This window comes from Nannospalax galili, unplaced genomic scaffold (genome assembly GCF_000622305.1).
Source record: "Nannospalax galili isolate Female #2095 unplaced genomic scaffold, S.galili_v1.0 scaffold207, whole genome shotgun sequence".
Lineage (NCBI taxonomy): Eukaryota > Metazoa > Chordata > Mammalia > Rodentia > Spalacidae > Nannospalax > Nannospalax galili.
In genome coordinates, this window is record NW_008358517.1 from 4,033,376 (window position 1) to 4,055,387 (window position 22,012).

Sequence of the window (22,012 nt, forward strand, 5' to 3'; positions counted from 1 at the left end):
GACTGGGGGCTACTGTGTCTTGGGTCTCTGTCGGGGGGGCGGGCGGTTCTCTGTATCTGGAGGGTCTCTGTGTCTATGATCTAGCTCTCCCTCACTCTCCCTCACTCTCTCGCTCCTTCTCCCCCCCCCCCCCCCCCCCCCTCTTGAATAAGAAGTGCTCAGGCTCTGGCTCAGACTTAGGGGGCTAGCGAATGACGCCCCCGCCACGAGCTAGCTTCCTGGAACCCCAATCCCTCGGGCTCCAGACATCAGGCTGAGGTTCAGTATCCACCAGGCAGTGAGGCTAAGGGTGACGTGTTGCCTCTCCTCAACCCACCCGGACAGACATCGGCTGGTTTAGGGGTGCCCTCCCTTGACAGACACCTCTGGGGGCGCCCCTACTGAGCAGATGTGCACCTCCGAGCGCTGGCGCGGAGGCAGGCGCTTTGCAGACACTGCCTGCCGCGGGGCAGAAGAGGAAGGCTGCAAAGCCCCGCGGAAGATGCTCGGGACTTCGGAGAGGAAGAAAGGAAGAAAAGCGCCCTGGGAAAGGGGCCGTCCACTTTTGTGTCTGCTTCGTGGAGGCCACCAGCTCTCGGAAGACAGACTGACCAAGGCAGCCCACACGGTGCTGCTCGGAAGTGCACCGGGTCCGGCAGTGGCGCAACGCGCTCAGTCCGTGTGTCCCGGAGGGCGACCACTTTGTTTAACACCCGGGACACGAACTAGCGACCCGGGTTGGGAGAGTTTGTTCACTTATCTGTGCTTATCTGTTAGCAAAAGGAAAATGTAAAATAAAAAAATAATGTTTAAGAACAACACAACGTGACATCTTTTAGAACCATAGCTCTTTCTTTAGACAAAAGCCAATTTTACCTACCCGCAAAACCCATGGAACCTTTGGAACGTCCATTCGCGGCATTTGGGCGCCCTCTGGCTGTCTAGGTTGCTTTCTCATCCTGCTGCTTTCCAACGGTGCAGAAAAGATGGAAATGCAAGTTGTCCTGTTTGGATCTGCCCTCCTGAGTGGGCCGTGAATTCAAGACAAGTTTCTCCTCTATCCTGGTGAAAAAATGTAACTATACTTAGGAGGACAGACGCCAAACGTGCCATCAGTGTGTCGTAGGAGAAAGGTAAGTAGCTTCCCCTTAACGGAAAAATTCATATTAGGACTTTAATGAAAGTTAGATAAGAAAAAAGTGGCAATCTTGTGTCTCCTCCTCCTCTCCCTTTCATTCTCTCAGACTCCCAGTCTTTGCTTTTTCCCCACCCCTCCCGGTTTCAACGAATTAAAAAATCAAATAGTTCAAAAACAGAAACTCAAATTATAAACAAGATTGCTTCCAACACATTTTATTCATTTGAATTTTCAGCCTCTTATACCACCAGTTATGACAAATAAAAATTTGGGACCACCAAATGTTCTCCAGAGGCAAACACCATGCCAGGTTGAAGACTACTGGGCTATACTTTTTAACTTTTTAAATCAAGTCTCGTGTTTTATCCTATTAAATTGAACAAATATTTCTTATTTTGTGCTGGTATATTTACTGTTAGAGGTGCTGAGTATTGTATCTATATATATTTAAATAGAATTTTAGCATTATTCATTTAGGATTCAGGCTTTTTATCCTTGTGATCATCTTTAAATTAATAAATAAAAATTCCTTCTATGTTTTCATAAGTTTATAGGTCTTACCTTCCTTTCTGTGCTTCCTTTTGCCAATTAAAAAGAAACACATAAGATAAAATGACTGCTCAGTACCTTTGATGCTTCTGGCTAAGTGTTTATGATGGAGAAAGAAAACAAGCCTTTCAAAGGTGTGACTGGAATGCAGATCACTGGTTACCATGGAAACTGGAGGCAAAAGCTTATGCAATGAACAGAACTGCAGGTCTCCTTGATTTTGTCTTCCATTAGATTCAGTTGTTCTCTTTTCAAAATTTCCAAACAAAAGAAAAGGGGGAGAAGGGTAAGGGTGTAGCTCCACAGCTCAGTGATGGAGCACTTGCCTGCGATGCTGGAGACCCTAAGTTCAGTCCCCAGAACTATACATGTACGCATGTGCGTGCACACACACACACACACACACACACACACACACACACATGGGGGCGGGGGGATGGCAGAAAGTGGAAGGACTCTGCCAAAATATTTCATCTCGGTGCAACTGCATTACTATATAAAATCCAACCTGGTGCTGTGATATTTTAATCTCATTTTCAGTTGTTCCTCTAACCTCACACATCTTAGCATGGATTGTCTCAAAAATCCTCTAAAGCTCACACTCAGAGAATTAGGAACCAAGCATGTGAGGCTCTGAATTTTGGAGAACTGTTGGTACTACCTGTTGTGAATGTCACATAGCTGCTTATGTGAAGACTGGTGAGCTTGAGAGGCTAAAGGGTTAAGGATATGATTTGTGGTAAATGTAATTGACTTGCATCATTACACCCAAGAAAAAAAGGCTGCTTTACTTTCCAAAAGAATAAATATGTTTTCAATAAGCAAAGCTAGACTACATGACCTATAAACTGACTCATACTGTCATAACTACATAATTGCTCCAGTGAAACCTAACCTACATTATAAAGGTATTTATCAGAAAAACAGATTCCTCCACAACTACTTATTTTTGCTAACAGATTTGCCACTGAATTGCCTGTAGTATAAGGGTCTCATTGTCATTCAAATTAGACAGTTTACAAAAATGTCCACCCATGTCTGTCCAGCTTTTTAATTATGTCTATGTTGTCCACCAAACCATCTGCAGTGGGGCTATGTAGCCAGACCTCTTCTTACCTCCCAGTGTCACTGTAACTCCCTTGCCCTACCTCCCACAGAGCCCACCAAGGCGTGAATGAAACCCAGTGACCACAGTGTCACTCCAGCCACCTTTGTTGTCTTTTTGAATTATTCCTGTTCATGACACTGAATTAACCCAAAGTCCCAGAGACCCATTTTGAAATTGTATTCTACTCAACTAGTATAAAATTTGGGTCAGAGGACCACCAAATCTCATTTATAAATTGCAAGCAAAAGGTTAGATTGTCACTATTACACATAAGCTGTGCGTGCCTTGCTCTTTCCTCTTAAATATATTTATAATTTTCTCGAAAGGAAAATATCAAAATCTATGTGTTGATTTCATCGTTTTACCTTCCCCTCTCCAACCCCAGACTTAGAATTCACACAGCCACAGGAAAGGATTTCCTTGGTTGAAACCAGTGCTTCCTGGCTATGGGTAGTTTTACTTCCCAGGCAACCACTGGCAATATCAGTACCGGAAGGCATTTTTAGGCGTCACTTGGGAGTTGGAGGAGGGAAGTGGGAAAAGGTTAGAATTGCTGCTAGTGTGTTGAGCCCAGAGATACTGCTAAACCACCAATGATAAACAGGACCACCCAGGACAGACAGTTATCCACCAAAATATCAGTAATGATGAGAATGAAAAAGCTGAAAATTGAGTATGTTGTTGCTACTCATTTGGGAGAGGACAAGATTTTTTTTTTCTTTTTGGATTGATTGACTGATTGAGACTGATTGACTGAGATTGATTGATTGATTGATTGATTGATTGATTGATTGATTGATTATCTTTGACAGCACTAGGTGCAGAGGAAGCTGACTTTCTGTGATGTCTTCAGCAGGGCAGCACAGAGGGGTCTCCTTTGGTACCCTTAAGGGGCCCCTCCCTCTACTGTAATAGAAATCAGGCTGGGTGCTTCAGAAGTAAGGCCAAAGATGACCACTGAGGACTTTGAATTCCGTTCCCTGTTGCTACATGCTGAGTAACTGAAAGGAAACACACAACAGTCCCCAGTCCCCCCTTCTCTTTATGTGCTGTAAAAGGATAACGGGAACCCGAGTGCACACTTGTTTACTATGAAGCACTGGGCTGGAAGTTGCTACAGCACTAGGAGAAATGTGCCCAACAGGAAAGGCAGATGAAAGCCATCCAGGTCCCTCTGAATAGTCTCATTCCCAGCTCCCCTGCCCCTCCACCAATCATAATTCCCTCACAAATCCTTCTGTTCCAAAGTACCTTTCTGTTCACCAGCACCTCATAGGAACAAGCCATGTAAAAACCAATGATAAAGAAGGATTTATTCACCAACCAGTAAGGGCTTTTCCAGGCCATCCCTGCCTGTTCCCACAGAACCAAGCATGGAATTAAAGTACAAGGGCCTCAGCCTGGGAGGAACAGTCCTTAATTTGGGGGTTCCCCTCCTTGCTAAATCCTTTAGAGAATAAGCACCCATAACAAAGAATATTGTAGAACAGTTATTCACATAACCTCATTCTGAATAAATGAGTGTTGAGGGGCCTGCGTGGAGCAGCGTGAGCATTAAGTCAGGCCTAGCTCCTTGGGAACACCAGCTTCTAATCCCTGATCAGCTCCTACAGGATTCTAGTATTAAAATAATGTTACTTCAAGTCCAGTGCAAGGAATGGTGCAGGAAATAAATTGGTAAATGCAAAATAAAGTTTCCAACAGAATGCAAAGAACACTCCTTTCTCATATATAGATCAGGAGGTACTGTACTGCCCACTTCCACTGTCCAGGTTCCAGCATCTGCCTACCTCTGCACCTATGTGCTTCGGATAACTCCTTAGGACTCCAAACAGTTTTCTTAGCTCTAGCTCTTGAATGAGTTTAATGACTATCAGAAAGAAGGATTTTTCTCCAAACCAAAAACAGTAAGGTGATAAAAATAAGAGATTCAGACTGAAAGTGTGTGTGGGAAAATACCTGCTCCAAACAGTTGAGAATATTTTTAAAATTTTTTTTTTTAAAAGCTGTGTCAACAGTTTCAAGGAAAAGCAAACCTGAAGCATAAAAATGAAGTAGATGATCGCGTGAATGGGCCAGCGTGCCTGGGAACCTGACACAGTGGGAAAACTGCGGCTCCTAGCCTAAGCATCAATGTTCTTGAAAGACTTGGAAGATCAAAGAAAATCAGCTTCATTGTCCTTACTAATTTTGTCAAAATCCAGCACAAAGAAAGGCGTTCAAAATGACCCCCCCATGCCTGAAGCAATGCTGAGTAGTATGCCTGCTGTCCCAGCGAGGGCATAAGTAAATACAAGAGGATATGTCTGCAGAGTTCGTCCCCAGATTACTGGCAGCAGACTTCCCTGGGAATTGCTGTTACTTCCAAAGTGGGGTGGAAGGTAACTTAGCTTTCTAATGTCACATGATTAATTAATGTGACACATGATTAATGTTCTATGTTTAATGAAGGATCTTTGCAATGACCATTTATTGCTTTAGTGATTACAGTATAATGTAGTTTGGAGAGTTACTTGGACCTCAGACCTAGGAAATGGCTCCTCAGAGCCTGCCTTCTCTTCAGCAAAACCTGGGCTCTGCTTTGTACAACACATCCTCTGGATCTTTCTGCTTCGTCACTTCTACACAACTGGCTCCATTCAGATGAAAACTGTGCCTCACTCTGACCTCAAAGCAGAAAGACCTAGCTCTGATCTGGGGTGCCACACCCCAGTGGACTTCTAGAGCAAAGGTCCTCTGTATGCCTGCCAGTCATCGATGAGTGGCAGTTACAGGAACAAGAAGCCCTTCCCTCCTCTGTCTATATATTAACTTTCTATATACAGTTTTCTGTGTTGATGACCCAGAACGTACACAAAATGTTCCGCTTTCAACATAATATTGTTTTTAGGTCTTCCTCCGTTTATCTGAATGATGTATTACATAGCATTCCTGCTAAGTGAAATCAATTCAACACTTTATCTTGACAGGCCATTATTTTTCCCTTTCTTATTCTTAATGATACAGATATAATATCTTTAAACAAGAGTTTTCCCTTTCCAAATATTCTGTTTAAGTTTCTAAGTAAGGAGTCCATCAATTACTGGTATGGTGGATTTTCTGGTTTTTTCCTTCTAAAAAGACTAAACAAATTCAATACAATCAAAAGAACTACTTTTTCCAAACTCAAGCACCAGTACTCAACAATTCTTCATAGGTAAAGGATTCAAATGATTTCTGTGGATAAACGTTTTCTAACTGCCCAGTCATTTCTTCAGTGGTACAATGATAACCGTTTGCACAGAGCAGTTCTCTGGGATATCTCCATTGAGAGTGATGGAGCATCTAGAGGTTGAACATACAGGCCTGGCTGTGGAAGGGCAATGGGTAACAATCCTAACTTTGCCTCTACTCTATAGCTTTGTGGGTTTGAGCAAATGCCTTCATCTCTCTTAGCCTTAATCTAATTTGGAGAAGAATGTTACCTACTTCCTGAGATTGTTCTGAGAGTTTTAATACAAAAACGTTTAACCAATTTACAAGATGTGCTCAGGAAATGTGTTCAGAAGTTAATTTTGCAGCAGCACCAATAAGGGCCATTAAAGGAAGGATCAAGCAAAAGCTAAGCACTAGGTCAGGGAGGACAGAGGGCATCAGTAGCCATCATGGGAAACCAGGTGCATCACTGGGCTTTCGTGAGAACTTTAGCTCTCAGATTCCTGACAGCCATTCAATGAAATGTTATAGACTATTTAATCTCCATTGTCAAAAGAAAATGTCACAGTGTGACAGGATGGACAGATCTTCCTAGCACTCATCTCTGAGAGGGCCCTGCTGATACAACTCTTTATATAAGGAGAAAATTAATTTCATAAGGGATAATATTCATAATTTTTCCTGGATAAATGAATCCATTTATTATATCAATCACCAGCTGTAGAGGCTGCAAGAGTGTGATTCTGCTAAGCCATTTTTCTAAGAAGATTAAAATAAAGCTATCCAAATAGGTAATTCTGTGCCAAGATCCTCTCCTTAGACAGTGTCATAATTCCTGTTAGGGGAGCAAAGTCTCTCAAAAATGTTTGTTCCTCTAGTGCTGCCTCTTTCATTGACTCTCAGGCAGAATTTGGCAACCAGGGGTCACCAGCGTCCTGGGGGATTTGGAGATGGAGGTCAGGGAGTTCTTGACTCTCCCTTAAATTCTCTCCCTCCTCCTTTTCCTTTTATTCCTGCTTCCCCCCTTCTCCTCCCTCCACTTCTTTCTCCTCCTCCCAACTCTTCCTCCTCTTCTCCTTCTCTCCTTCTTCCCTTCCTCCTCTTCCTCTTCCTCTTCCTCCTCCCTTCTCCTCTTCCTCCTTCATCCATGTCTAGCAGGAAATGCTCTGTTTGAGTTTATCAATGGACACTGAGCATCTTGTCCATTAGCTGTTGCACTAAAGTGCCTTCACATGGTGGAATGGAAGTCCCAAAGGTCAGACACACTGGAGATGGAAGGAACAACATGGACCAGAAGCATTTCTGAGGACCATTTACCAACTGGGTGGATGAAAATTGTCCTGCATGCTCCTGAGAACTCTAAGAGGAGATCCAGGCTGGAAGATGATGCATCTCACATCCCTGCAGACCCACCGTATAGTGAAGGATACTGAAGATCTCAGCTAGAGTGGAGAATTGAGGACACACACATTTCTCCAAGACCTGAGAAAAATAGGGTGGGCCCAAAGGTGACACACATGGAAAAACTAATATGAAAGTTTGAGAGTACTAACCCTGCGTAACCTTGAGTTGGATGTCATGTTTCTTAAAGTTGTTAGTAACTAATTATCTCAAAATAACTAGTATAGTCTCAGAGAGATCGAAAACTGGGCTAAGCATAGAATTCCTCCTTTGAAAAACATACAATCTAGTTGGCACATGCCTTTAACCTCAGAACTCAGAAGGCAGATACAGGAGGATCTCTGTGAGATGGAGGCTAGCCTGGTCTAATAGTGAGTTCCAGGTCAGCTTGGACTACAAGGAGATGCTGTTGCAAAAAAAAAAAATTGAGTGGGGGACCTGCACAGGCAAAGGCATGGGGATTCAACAAGCTAAGGTATCCAGGATGCTGGCCAGCAGCTCACAGAGTGTTCAGTAGAGCAGAAATCGGCAAAATATTTCCTAAAGGGTTGAATAGCAGATGGTTTGAAGGAAATGAGATTGCTGTTTCCACTCCCCAGCTCTGCTACTATAGCAGGAAACCCACTATAGGCAATATGTAAATAAGTCAGTATGACTATCCCAATAAAGCTTTATTTATAAAAAACATGACACATGGCTGTTTGCTTATTCCTGATGCAGATCACTAACAATTTCCTTCTAGTAAAATCATCTGTAAACTATAATAAAGTGAGTTTGAAACTTCCTTTCAGAAAACTGAAATTTATTTAACAAGCATTATCTAATTTGCCATGGGAAATTATTTGGGGGCAACTGCTAAATGAGGAAAGGAGCTCTGTAATCTTTCTAACATGCTACATACAGAATTTCATGTCCCTATTTCTATGTTCTCAAACCATTTCCTATTTACTAAAATAAGTTCCTCACATCCTTTTACAGTCAAATCCATTCAACTGTTATTTTTCCAGCCACTTAAAACATTTATGACTGCCTGACACAGAAGTGATGGAAACTGGAACTTAATCCCAATTTCCATTAAGAGGGACTTAATTCCTTCTGGGGTTTATTTTATTTAATCTCATGAATTTTTGCATTATTTCAGTAATTGAAACATAGCTTGGACTATCTGCCAGTCTACTGTGGAATTATCTCCTGGTAGAGAATCAAAATAGAGGAATCCAGGAAGGCCCACCAGCCATCAGAATCAGAAATACAACACTCTTAGTGGAAATGAAAACGAAGTATAGTAGAAGGCAGACTTCGTGCCAGGAATCTTTAAACCTCACACAACATATGGCTTTCCCTCATGATCCAGGATTTCAGGTGGATCCTGGTTGAATAAGCAGATGCAGGTTCATTTCTATTTGTCTTACATTGATTCCTGATGACAGTCTTTTTAAAGATTTTATTTATTTTATGTGGGGTGCGTGTGTGCGTGTGTGCCTAAGTGTGTACATGTGCAACACTTGTTTGAAAGTGTCTGCAGAGGCCAAAAGAGGATGTCAGAGCCCCTGGAACTGGAGTTACAGGCAATTGTGAGCTGCCCAATGTGATGGGGAGCCAAGCCCAGGTCCTCTGTAAGAGGAGCAAGTGTTCTTAACCTCTGAGCCATCTCTCCAGACCTGAAAGTTTATAATTTTACTTCTAAGTTTAATTCTTATTCAGCATTAAATGTTAACCATTCAAAGGTTTAAATCAAGTTCAAATCTAAAGCTCAATTGAAAAGACAATGTTTTGAAAGACTTTTAAATACTGCTCAGTATTTAGAACTAGAAGGAACCATACTGTACAAGAATGCCCAGCCTACTGCCTTCCATCCAGGATAGACATTGATAATCATTAGTCTATCAATCACATCTTTTCTGTGGCCAAAATGTTTATGTCGGTACTATATCCCAGACATGACTGTCAGTCTCTCCAAGCTGATCTGTGAGTGGCATCTCCAGTGCAGCCCTGTTTCTTCATTTTGCAAATGGGAAGACTAACTACATTAAGGTTCAGTAATATTCCCAAGTGCTACTAATAAATCACAGTTTGTTGTCAGTTCAGTGCCCTTCCTGTTTCTGTTTTCCAGAAAGCGCCCATTGTGATGGTTGATGGTAATTGTCAGTGAGGCAGAATTCAGAATCACCTGGGAGGTGGGCTTCTGGGCTTATTTGGGGGGATCCTGCTTATGTTTACCGAGGTGGGAAAACCTGCCCACCATGGGTGGCACCCTGCCCTGGTTGGGACCCTGGACTGTATGAGTGAAGAAAAGAAGTTGAGCATCACGTGCATTCATTGCTCTCTGCTTCCTGAGTGGATGTGCTGTGACCCGCCAACCTCCTGCGCCTGCCATCTTGCCTTCCCACTGCCATGTCCTCCTGCTCTGATGGACTGTCTCCCTCTGAAACTGTGAGACAGAATAAACCCTTTCTCCCTTAAGCTGCTTATGGTCATGGTGTTTTATAACAGCTGCAGAAGAGTGCCTAAGACACACATAGACTGGGGCTCTGGTGAGGGTGGGAATTAAACCATATGAATTTTGAACACACACAAACTGAATGTGCTTGTGGCGCTTCTACTGAATGCCAGAAACTGCTGCTGGACACTAGGGATTCGGCAATCACCAGGAAGAGGAGGCTCTTTGGGCACCAACGTTGCTTTAGATAGTCATACCTCTTTGATGGTGATGGATTGGGAATGAGGAGCCAGTTTATAATGAATGGTTAAGGAAGGCCTCTCCTAGTGTGCGGCTGATGTCTGATTGAGGATCCAGCCCCATAAGGATATGGAAAAGACTGCAAGGGTTGAGCACAGGGCACAGCATTCAGAACCCCTAAGGTTCTACGGAAGGAGGGAGGAGCAGTCCCCCTCTAAGACCAATGCTGAGAGGCAGGCCGAGTAGAAAACAGAGAGGGATCCTTTGGGCTGAGGGGTGGTGGATGACTGAGGCAGGGCAGTTCCAGGGGAGTGGAGATAGCAGAGGCCTTCCCATGAGGATCCACCCCTCCATGAGGATCTATAGGCAGTTAATAGGTCCTGGGGAAGAAGAGCAATTTTGTTCAGTGGTGTAGCCACCAGTAAGTTCCACACACACATGTAAATAATCATCATCCATGTTCCTATAAGCAACCCTAATTAAAGTAATTGGTTCATACACAAAATAGGAGAAAAAAGAAAAATAAAAAGAATTTGTTTCTTCATTGTAGAAGAGAGGGCTAAAAGAATGTAAGAACCAGAAGTTAGGACTGTGGCATGCTGTCTCTTGCAATCATGAACTCACAAGGGCTGCACTGGGCCTGCACAAGACTGAGTGTGTTATCTATCAATCATGTGTAGGGGAGGAACCCAGAAGGCTACAGCCCACCCTGTTGAACTGTTAGGTACTAGTATATTCTGGGGGAGAGGCACTCACTGTCTTTGTTTATGTGTCCACAGGTAAGCCTGCCAAGCCCCAGTGGATAGTTGGGTACCCACGATCATGCAGATAATCCTGGTTTAACTCAGTGGGTCTCAAGACAAAACAAAAAGGCTTGAAAGTGAGAAAGGGATTTGTAAAGAGGAGGGGAGTTGGCAGGGGAGAGAGGAAGATCGGAGGATGGGGTAAAAATAACACAAATTCATTATTTACGTATATGAAACTCAAAGAATGAAGTTAACAAGTTTTATGAAAATAATTTATTTCCTTAAAGAAGTGCAATTGATTGTTTTATAAATTTTGTGTCAGTAGTATTTCTTTTTTAACATTTTATTTATTGTTTTTATTTTATGTGTATGAGTGAGGCAACTGCATGTATATAAGTGCACCCATGTCATGCAATGCCTGTGGAGGTCAGAAGAGGGCAGCTGAGCCCCTGGAACTGGAGTTACAGATGGTTGTTAGCTACCATGTGGGTGCTGGGATTCAAACCCAGGTCCTCTGCAAGAGCAGCCATTGCTCTTAGCCACTGAGCCGCCTCTCTGGCCCCAGTGTTCTAACATTCTCATTAATCCTGCCAATTTTTCCCTTTTCCTGCCTTGTTGCATTGATGCCACCTTAGAAGGTTTCACTGGAAGCAATGCGGGAAGAAGCTTTGTTTTTGCTATTTTGTTTTCCGAAAGTGTGCTATGAGCCACCAGGCTTTCTTGGTGTTGATATCTTACCAGTCCCTGGCCACTCCTGACTATTCTTAGTTTGCTAAGCAAAATTATTTACTCCAGACTAGATTCCTTTGCAATATAGGAACAAATCTTCCTTGTACAAAATGTGTAAGCTCTTGATGAGTTACTAACACATCTCTTGAAGTTTACATAATTTTGTTTTAAAGCACAGTCTCTCCAGAATTTATCTGACTCATTTACTAAATGTTCTCCTTAACCAAAATACTAATATTAATACTGAGTAGGGGAGAAATGGAGACAACAGTGATAATACTTCTGAGAATTTCCACTTCGATGAGAAGCAGAAACATGTAGCAATGGTTACAGAGAGCTTGGGATTAGGAAAGATTTGCAGCAAGCACTCTTAAGTTTTGAGCCACCTCTCCAGCCCCAGCTTTTCTAATGAGGGCTGTTAAGGCATGTCGAGGAGGATGCCAAGGGGAAGGAGCAGATGATGATGGGAAAAAAGGAAATGATTACAGAAGCAATGTCCTGGAGACACCGGAGGAGAGACAGGGAAGAGCTGGCCTTCTCAGAATTAAAGATGCTCCATCTGCCCTCACAGGAAGAACAGAGGGGAAGACAGGCACGTGGGATGGTTTGACCAAAGTGGAGCACATTTCCAAATACCAGCTCACTGGTTCCAAATATCTCCAATACCCCTGAAGCCCGGAACAGGCTAGACACACTTAGTAACTGTGCCTTGGAAGAACATTAGATTCGCCTGCTGGTTTTCCAAATAACCACAAGGTGGCAGACTCATTCACGAAATCCCAGGGTCACCTACTTGGTTAATTTCTGCCGTGTAATGAATGCTGAGCCCAGAGAAGCGTTGCCATTTTCATAAACGTTCCATAAACTGGAAAATAAGTGACAACGTTAAGACATGTCTGATGACCTAGAAGACGTTAAGCACAACCACAAGAAAGGAAATAAATTTCTAAAATTGGCTGGTATGAAATGATTTCCTCTTAAGAATTCTCTATCTTTAAAATAGTACCCACTGTTTCTAGGCTCTGTCTCAGATTTGGAAATTCTCAGCATCACACGATGGCTATATGATGCAAATGACTCCCCACTGTGAAACAAGATCTTCTGTGAGACTCCACATGCCAGAATTCTAGATTTGTGAATTTGAATTTCATTTGTATAAAGATTAGGCCCCCGTATGCCAGAGATAGTGCCCTACGTGCTAGGACGACAGGCGCGCTGGTGTACACCTGGGCTAGGACGACAGGCGCGCTGGTGTACACCTGGGCTAGGACGACCGGGGCGCTGGTGTACACCTGGGCTAGGACGACGGGCGTGCTGGTGTATACCTGGTAGAGAATTGTACTTCCTACCCACAAACAACCGACGAGGCTATGTCGTCTGAGATGCTGCTCCATTTAACAGGATAAAACCTGTCTTCATCAGAGTTCAGAGGCAATCAGGTGACTTGCTCAGACCACTGAATCCAGCAGAGATACCATGCGTGTTAACCTCTGAACAGAAGACACCCTCTCTCTTTTCCCTTTACCTCAAGACTACCAACATCAATTCTGATAGGTCCCACTTTCTGATCCCCAGTAAGGACAGACCCATGATGGACATGTGTGAGGGTAAGAAATAAATGTGAATTGTTTTACAGCTCAGAGAGCTGGGGCTATTTCTTACTTCAACATAACCTACTCTGAGTTGACTGATACAATATTTTGTATGACTCTGAGGATAAGTGAGCCAGCATCTATAAAATGCTTAGCCCTGTGAGTGCTTATCTTCAGAAACAGAGACATTAAATCACTAATATCATTCATCAGTCATCATTCGCTCGTTCATTTATTTTACCTGCTTTACTCATGCTTAAAATACATTTATATGTCATTTAGCTTCCCTTACAAGGTGTCAGCACTATTCTAAGTTTTAAAATAAGATTTCAGGTCCAATAAAGAGACTAAAACATCCTCTGTGTTGAAAGCAATGAGAAGTGTCATCTATTGGATAGGCACGCTCAAGAATAATCAATTGAGCAATTAGTGTTCCTCCCCCTGCTGACCCACTCCGCCTGTGGTCTCTGTCATTTGGAAGGCTTACAAGTTCCTTTGCTAAATACAACTCGAAAAGAAGCTCCCTAACCAAAGGCATTCTCATCTCTCTCATTTAATTCCATTGACTATGGTTCCTCTTCCACTCAGCACTGTGAGTTCTCAGCACCCAAAAGATAAAACTGCTCACTCCTCACCTACACCCAGGCGCCATGACAATAGAAGGCCTACTTGGTGTCGAATTAGAATCTTTTTCAGTCCTTTTGAAACCTTTAGAAGAAACACCCTAACATCTCAGAGAATCCAAATTCACTTTCAAACTCATGTCAACTTGTTCTTAGTTCAGTCTCAAAAGCCCGCACGCATGTTAACAGGAAATGTCCAGTATGATTCAGACTCTAACCTGAGGTTCCCTCTGATTCTTTCAACCTAACCCAAGCATCATGAACACTACTTAATCAGACAAGTCACAGCAATACTCCCTGCTTGGCCCCCTAATAAAAAACAAAATAGTTTCACACTATCACTTTCACTGAGGCTTTGAGTGCCTGTTCTTTCCCAGGACACCTTTGTACGGTCCAGATTCTAGAAGCAGGAAATGCCCAAAAGTGGTGTAGGTGTTCCCTCCTGTGCTGGATAGTTTTAGTGTCAACTTGACACACCTGGGTTGAGGGAGCCTCAAATGGGGAATTGCCTCTATTGGACTGGCCTGTGGCCATGTCTGAGGGGCATCTTCTTGATGAGTGATGGGGGAGGGCCCAGCCCACTGTGGGTGGTACCACCCCTAGGCAGGTGGGCCTGTGTTGCATAAGAAAGCAGGCTGAGCAGGGGCCAGGGGAGCAAGCCAGTAAGCAGCGTTCCTCCATGGTCTGTGCTCCAGCTCCTGCTTCCAGGTTCCTGCCCTGAGTTCCTACCTTGGGCTCCCTGATGAACTACGACCTGGGAGATGTAAGCTGAATAAACCCTTTCCTCCCCAAGTTGGTAGTGGTCAGAGTGTTTTGTCACAGCAATGAAGAAACAAACTAGGACACCTCCCAATCCCCAATTGAGATAAACACCTGGAGTTTCCTGGTTCCCTGGGAAAGAAAGTGTGCCCAGAGGAACACACTCTAAGAGGCCCCAGGATATGTGTTACTGCTGGGCACAGAGGAGAGAGCCTGAGTCAGTCCTGAGGGACAGCCAGAGACAGAAAGGTGCTGATACCACTTCCTGCAGCCTGACCCCAATGGTTGCAGCTACAGAATATACAAGTGATGGTTAACATTATCAATTTGAATAAATCTGGAATCACCTGAGACAAGCTTCTGGGCATGTCTATGAGGGGGTTTAGATTGAACTACTTGAAAGTAGAAGGCCCACCTTAAGGATGGGTGGCATCATTCCATGGGCTGTGGTCTTGAACTAGACAAAAAATGGGGGTAAAGCTAGCCGAGCACTAGTATTCATCCCTTTGCCTCCTGACTGTGAATGTCATATCCTCAAACTGTCAATCAAAATAAATCCTCCTTCCATGAGTTGTTTTTGTGAGGTATTTTGTCACATCAATAAGAACAGTAAGTAATATAACACCCAGCAGGACATTGGAGGTTTCTCTTCAGACCTGATTCCCTAATGAATGGGTTAATTAGCTTCCTAGGTAAAACTGGTTTGGTACCTACTGTGAGGCCCACTTGGCCACACACTTAGAACTGGCAAATTGTTCCTAAGCGCCTTAGTCTTAATTGAAAAGAAGAGCCAAGGATCAAGAGTATTTAAGAAAACTTGAAGCATGAACTAGGAAAGACTGGTGGGTAAGGCTCTAGGAAAATTATATACACAGGGGCTGGATACATATCAATATGCTCAGACCTACTAAAGAAAAAAAGTATATTCATAAAACAGAATAAGAGGCATGAAACAAGCTTCAGAGAACAAGGGTGATATCTTTAAAATATGATAATCAACATACAAATTCTAACAGAAGATTAGGGCATTAATTTGGAGGAAATCCTATAGAAAGTAAACCAAAAATATCAATAAATAGAAGACAGAAGTAAAAAGGAAATATGTCTAAAACATGAGTCCAACAGTTCATATAGTCTAGAAAGAGAAGAGATTGTTAGAGAAAACAAATATAGAAAAAAAATTTCCAGAACTGCTCATTAATCTCCAAAGGGCACACGAGTACCAAGCGCAATGAATGAAAAGTCATAAGAAAGCACAGCATTCTAAAATTTCAGAACCTGCCAATAAAGAGATGCTGGAATTCTTCACAGAGGATGCCAAGAAATGGAAGCAGGAATCAGGACAGCAAGATCACACGTAAGGTTGGGCTTCAAAATTGTTCTCAACCTAATGTTTCATCCCAAATCTATCCATCAGAAGAAAGGATAAGTTAGGTATTTTCTGCCTTTTCTTTAACAACTGTTAATACAATCAGAATCAAAGGAAGGAAACATGCGATCCCAAAGAGATGGTGTCTGTCCAACCAGGGAAACATGTTTTTAAAAAAATCCCAGGGGAAGAGCAGCAGAGCAAGTCCAGACAAACCCAGACCAGATCAGGTGAGCGTAGCCCATGAGGGGGGCTCCCAGGATGCCACCTGTCATTTCTGTGCCAAGATACCTGACATCATCTATTTAAAAGAAAGATGGCTCATGTTTTAGAGTTTTCCATATTTAGTCACTTAACCTTTGATAGTGTGATATGTCACAGAGGGGGCATGTAAGGGAGAAAGCTGCTCACCAGTGGCTGGGGAGTGGAACAAAGAGAGTTGGTGTCCCCAAATCCCTAGTGACCAAGCCTCACCTCCTAAACGCCACCCACTCCCAACACTGCAGTAGGCTGATAACCAGATCATCAACATAAGCCTTCTGGGACATCTCAGAGTTGTTAGAGCATCCGGCAAAAAATGGAACCAAAAAATTATTTGATGTAAAGTCGGAAAGCCTGACACACACATGAAAATAAGACTAATGTTTCAGAGACAACAGAACAAATAAAAACTGTAACAACTTCAAAATACCTGAGAAATTTATGAAATGAGCTTCTATACCACCACTGACTGGTGACAGACCATAAATATAGCAATGTACATATTGACTAATAATTTAACAACAAATTATACCATATTGGGAAAACTGAAGGATGGAAAAGCAGAGGCAAAGAAAATCTATCAAAGCATGTTGTTTTTTCTTTCTTACTTTATTTTGAGACAGTCTCACTACATAGCCACCTAGAACTTGCTATACACATCAGGCTGGCCTCAGACTCACAGACATCTGCCTGCTTCTGCATCCCAAGGACCACAAGTAAAGGCCTGTGCTGCTACACCTGGTGGTGTCCTGCTCTTCCTCCTCTTCCTCCTTTTAATTTTATAACTTATTGAACTTGTTCTTTGACAATTTCATACATGTACAAAGTACTTTCTGATTATTAATGTCCCACTCTCTCTAATCTCCCATCCACCCTACAATTCTCTTTCAAACATGTATGGCTCTTTTGTTTTTATTTATTTATTTAATTTTTTGAGAACCACTAGTTAAACACCAGGATCATCTGTCTGACCATGTATTTGGAACTATCCATCCGGGCCTGATGGGCATCTTGGTGGGTATTCAACCCAAGACTTATGAACTCCAAGAATCCATCAGTAACCAATACTTTAGCAAGAAGGTATGAGACCCCCTTGGGATCCTCCCCAGTCCTTGACTGACTGCTGATGGCCCAGTCTCCTGCAGGCCCATTGCAGACAGCCACAGCTGCTATGAGGTCATGACTACACTGACTCTGCCATCAATGGTCTTATCCAGCTGTGAACCTTATGATCTATAATATCAACCTGCCAGGCACGATATGCCCACCTGCACAGTAGTAGCACAATTGTTGTGGGGGTGATCAACTTCTCTCTGATTGGATTTGAGGCTCTCTACATAAGGAATTCATACCTGGTACTATAAACCCTGTCAAAAATCTATGATGAGGAGGTTAGACCTTAGGAATGAAATTACTATTGTTGTTCAGCTAAATTGTCATGGTAGCATGATGCCTTCTAAATAGTTATGTTTGTACACATAGTCAAATGCCACCTGCAGCCTTAATCCAAGCTTCCCTTTGTAATGAACGATGGTAATGCAGAGATGCGTGGCTGTTCAAGGTGCTGCTGAGGGCACACCCCTGAACAAGACGTGATGATCTGAATGAGAATGCCTCCCATAGGTTCCAAGTATTTCATCGGCTTGTCTCCAGTTGGTGGTACTGTTTTCGGAGGCTTTAGGAGGTGTGGCCGTGTGGGGGAAGACTGTCACTGGGAGCGGGCTTTGAGAGTCCTTAAGCCTTACTGGATTTCCAGTCTCTCTGCTTCCTGTGCCTGCTTGAAGATGTCACCTGGCTTTCTGCTCCGGCCACCTCCTTCCACCATGCCTCCCCTGTGCCATTATAGACTCCGAGTCCTGGAATCCTAAGCTCAAATGAACTCTTCCTTCTATAAGTTGCCTTGGTCATGGTGTCTTATCACAGCAACAGAAAAGTATAGTAATACACAAGGCGTTTATACCACCACCTTCACACAAGGTGTTTTATATCACCACCTTCAAGGCTCAGGGATCATTGCAGAAGAGGGGACAGACAGAATGTAAGAGCCAGAACATGAGAGGGGTTTTGTCTTGTTTTGGTTTGGTTTTTAGGGAGGGTCTCAGGCTGGCTTCAAACTTGCAGCATAGCCAAGAATAACCTTAAACTTCTTATCCTCCTGCATCCACCTTCCCAACTTACCCTCCTGACTTCACCTCCCAAGTGCTGGGGTTACAGGTAGACTTCACCATGCCCAGCACAACACTCTGTTCCTTTATCCCTTAACAAAGATTCATAGAAAAAAAGCCTCCAAGTAGCAACTCAGTAACAATTCAGGAAGAGCAATCAAATGTGGAGGAACTTTCCAGGGGAATCAACTAAGAAATGAAAGGAAATGCCCCTAAAAGGTGAAAAGAAAAATAAGACAGAATGAACAGGGAAATTGTGTTTTTCATCATGATCTTTTTTGCAGTGATAAGATGTTAACTCAGACAGTAGCTTGAATTGTTAGTTATTTTAAAAAGAATCCACTAAGAATTGTAGAACTCTGTTCTACTCATCTCCTGACAGCTGCTAGTCAGTCAGCATTTTCTATATTATTTTCCAAAGGCCGACGTAAAAAATATTGCATTTATTTGTTTATGAATTTATTTGTATGTGTTTATGTGTGGGAGGAGGTCAAAGGAAAACTTGCAGGAGTCAGGCCCTAGCTGAGAATTTATTGGAGAGGAGGGGACGGAAGGGGAGGGGAGGGGAGGGGAGGGGAGGAGAGAGAGAGACTCTTAAGAAATTATCTTTAAGAGTGCCATACCTGGTAAGTTGACCAGGCTCCAAGAACATTTGGGGAACACAAGTTAGACTTTATATGCCTTTTAAAATGAAAAACAATAATAGAGGACATAAAGTGGGGGAGGGTGAGTAGGGTGGGGGTTAAGATGGGGGGAGGGGTCCGAATGTCATCAAAATACATTGTATGAAATTCTCAAAGAATCAATAAAAGTACCTAATTTTTTTTCTTTCTTTTATGAACTGACAGTAACAGGTGAGGGTGGTTAATTTTTAACGGTTTTTAAAAATGCTATTACTTAGAGAAAACTTTTAAATAAGCAGCATTTTAAATTCCCTACTAAAAGTTTTCTTTTTGATTTGTTTGTAAAACCTGCACATCCGGGTTCTCTGCGGTGGTTTCATGGTGACTCTCCAGCAGCCTTGAGACCTCTAAAGCTGCTTTCCAAACACCACCAATTCCCAAAGGCTGCTGCCGCCCGAACTCTCTAGGCACTTCACTACAAGGCGGTGACCATGGCCTTCGTGTCCGCTCCAGCTGCCCCACCCGCAAGAGACTGAACAGGGCACATGAAGCCGGTGCTGGCCGGATCCAGCCAGTGTACCTTTATCAGAGCTATTGGGAGCTGACCTTCAGCAGGCGGCCTGTTTCCTAAACACCCACTTCTTGTTAGTGACCCACCAGCACGAAATAGATGCCGAGCTGGCGAGGACCGATAGTAGCCCTGTCCTGTGCTAAGTCTTTGAAATCATAATTTCAAAGCTTCATGAATGTTAGTTTTCTGGGTACCTGCTTCATGTCATCAGTCACAGCTCCAACGTGTCTACAGCGATTTCCTCGTGCGCCCCTTTAATTACATTTCCTTTCTCTCCATCCTTTCTCTTAAGTGGAGGAAAAGGAAATAGGTCAAAGCTCTCTCCTGTGAGCAATTAAGGGATTGTGTATGGATTATACATTTACACAAAGCAGTCATGTGCTGAAGTCAAGTGTTGAAACTTAGTTGGGGTTCAAAACAAAATAATACAAGAAACCAAGTAGGAGCCCAATGTACCAGAGACTCAGTTTGTCAAAGCACGTTCTTAGCATTCCCTTGAAAACCTCAGGACAGCCATGAGTACCACTAATTGACCACTAGAGGGCACTGTAGTGCAAGAGCCCCAGGAGACCCTCAAAAGTCTTTAATTTGGATAAACGGGTCGTTTTACTAACACTGTCAAAAAGGAACTGTTTGTGAAAAATGAAAGACCAGTACTTTTCAGAACTAGAACGGCAAAAAAAAAAAAATTTCCCAGGGCACTGTTGGCCGAAAACAAAATTCACTTTCTGGCAGCAGTAACTAAAAAGTAGCTGACTCAAACTTCCAGAATTGGCCCCAAAATAAGACCATGTGCATGTGCTCAGGAAACCTGAGCCAGCGCAAGAATGTGAACAAGACGTCAGGCCCGAGATAACGTGCGGATCTTGCAAACGTCCGATTTGCTGGCTCGGCCCAGTTGAAAGCATCACCACCCCCACCTCTGCTGATATTCCAAAACAAGGAAACGTGGGCAACTCAGACACTTGAAAGCAGATTGAGGAGTGGTAGCTGTTTAATCTCGGAACCTGTCGCATGTCACCAGCTGACCGCTGCTGAGTGAGGACACAACCTCCTTGTGCAGGGGATCACTGGGCTGAAAAGGTCAAGTGGAGCGGTCCTCTCCTGTAGCTGATGCAGATGGAAGGGAACAAATTAAGAAGAGTGCAAGAGGCCCGAACTGTAGGCCCTGATCCAGTCAAAAGCCGTTGTTGTTGTTGTTGTTTTTTCATTAATCGTTTATAAAGCATATAATTTATTCATTAAACTAAAAATAAATTTCCTGGACTAAGAGTTGAAGAACACCCAAGGGCTAGGAAGACAATGGAAACTGGAAAGAAACCGTCAGCAAAACCCCTGCAGTGCTCAGTGTGTGTATGCCAAAGGGTCCTGCAAGGTTTGCTCCTGGCCTGGGCTTCCTAGCCACAGGAGGCCACATCCACACAGCCCTCCCCTGTGCCTGGGGCCAACTGCAGATTTCTGTTCACTTGGTCAGGCCAGTGGGTTAGAAGACATTCCAAACTGTGTTGAAATCCTAACCATCCCCCCTTACTGTGAGTGTGAGATGGTATTTGGAAAGAGGGTCCTGGCAGGCACAATCAAGTTAAAAGAAGCTCATCCATAGACCAGGTCCCATGTGACTGATGTCTTTATGAGGAGAGGAAATTTGGATGGAGAGAATCACTGTGGAACAGGAGAGGCAGAGACAGGGGTGATGTGTCTACATAACAAGAGGTACCGAGGACTGGTGACAGCCACCAGCAGCCTGGAATGAAGCATGGGCCGGATAGTCTCTGGAATCATCCAGAACCAGCACTTCCCACACTTTGGTTTCAGATTCCTGGCTTCTGGAATTGTGAGAAAGTAAATTTCTGTTTTTCCAACCACCCAGTTTGTGATATTTGTTCTGGAAGCCGTGAGCACTTTCACCAGAGTCAGAGAAAGTGGGAGGGACTTGAGGAATTGCTGAAAAGGGACACTCAAAGACACAAGGGTCTGGAGAATATTTTTGTGTGATTTTCTCCCTTCCTCCCCTTTCCTCTATCTAGTCAACCCCAATTATTTTTTATTATAGAGCATTTTTACTTCTCTCCAAGTGAACCACTCTTGGTGATTTCTAGAGAGGTGTTATCATGTTATTCTACTTTGTAGGTCTCCTTAAACACCTTCAAATGTCACAGTCCAGTGGGTTTTTTAAGCCTATGTGCTCCCTTGAGTCAGTCAAAGTTATTTGCTGTAATTTTTTCTTATTCTTCATGACAGTAAAAAGGAAAAGAAAGAAAGGTACTCAGAGCTGGGGGTGTAGCTCAGTGATAGAGTGCTTCCTTAGCAAGCACGTGGCCCTGGGTTCAATCCTTTTTATAGAAAAGAAGAAGGAAGGAAGGAAGGAAGGAAGGAAGGAAGGAAGGAAGGAAGGGAGGGAAGGAGAGAAAGGAGGGAAGGAGGGAGGGAGGAAGGAAGGAAGGAGGGAAAGGAGGGAAGGAGGGAGGGAGGGAGGAAGGAAGGAAGGAAGGGAAGGAGAGAAAGGAGGAAAGGAGGGAGGGAG

The 22,012-nt window shown here is 43.4% G+C and overlaps 1 protein-coding gene across 5 annotated transcripts in view; it reads right to left on the reverse strand.

Moving 5' to 3' along the window:
- Positions 1–22,012, reverse strand: part of Basp1 (brain abundant membrane attached signal protein 1) — a 79,771-nt gene that overhangs the window by 54,673 nt on the left and 3,086 nt on the right. For 2 of the 5 annotated variants that reach the window (XM_029557998.1, XM_029557999.1), the window contains exon 2: positions 860–1,041. The exons of the other annotated variants lie outside the window; for them this stretch is intronic. In XM_029557998.1, coding sequence (XP_029413858.1) covers positions 860–937 — 78 coding nt within the window. In that variant the 5' untranslated portion in view covers positions 938–1,041. The remainder of the gene's footprint in view (positions 1–859; positions 1,042–22,012) is intronic. 5 annotated transcript variants of the gene reach the window in all.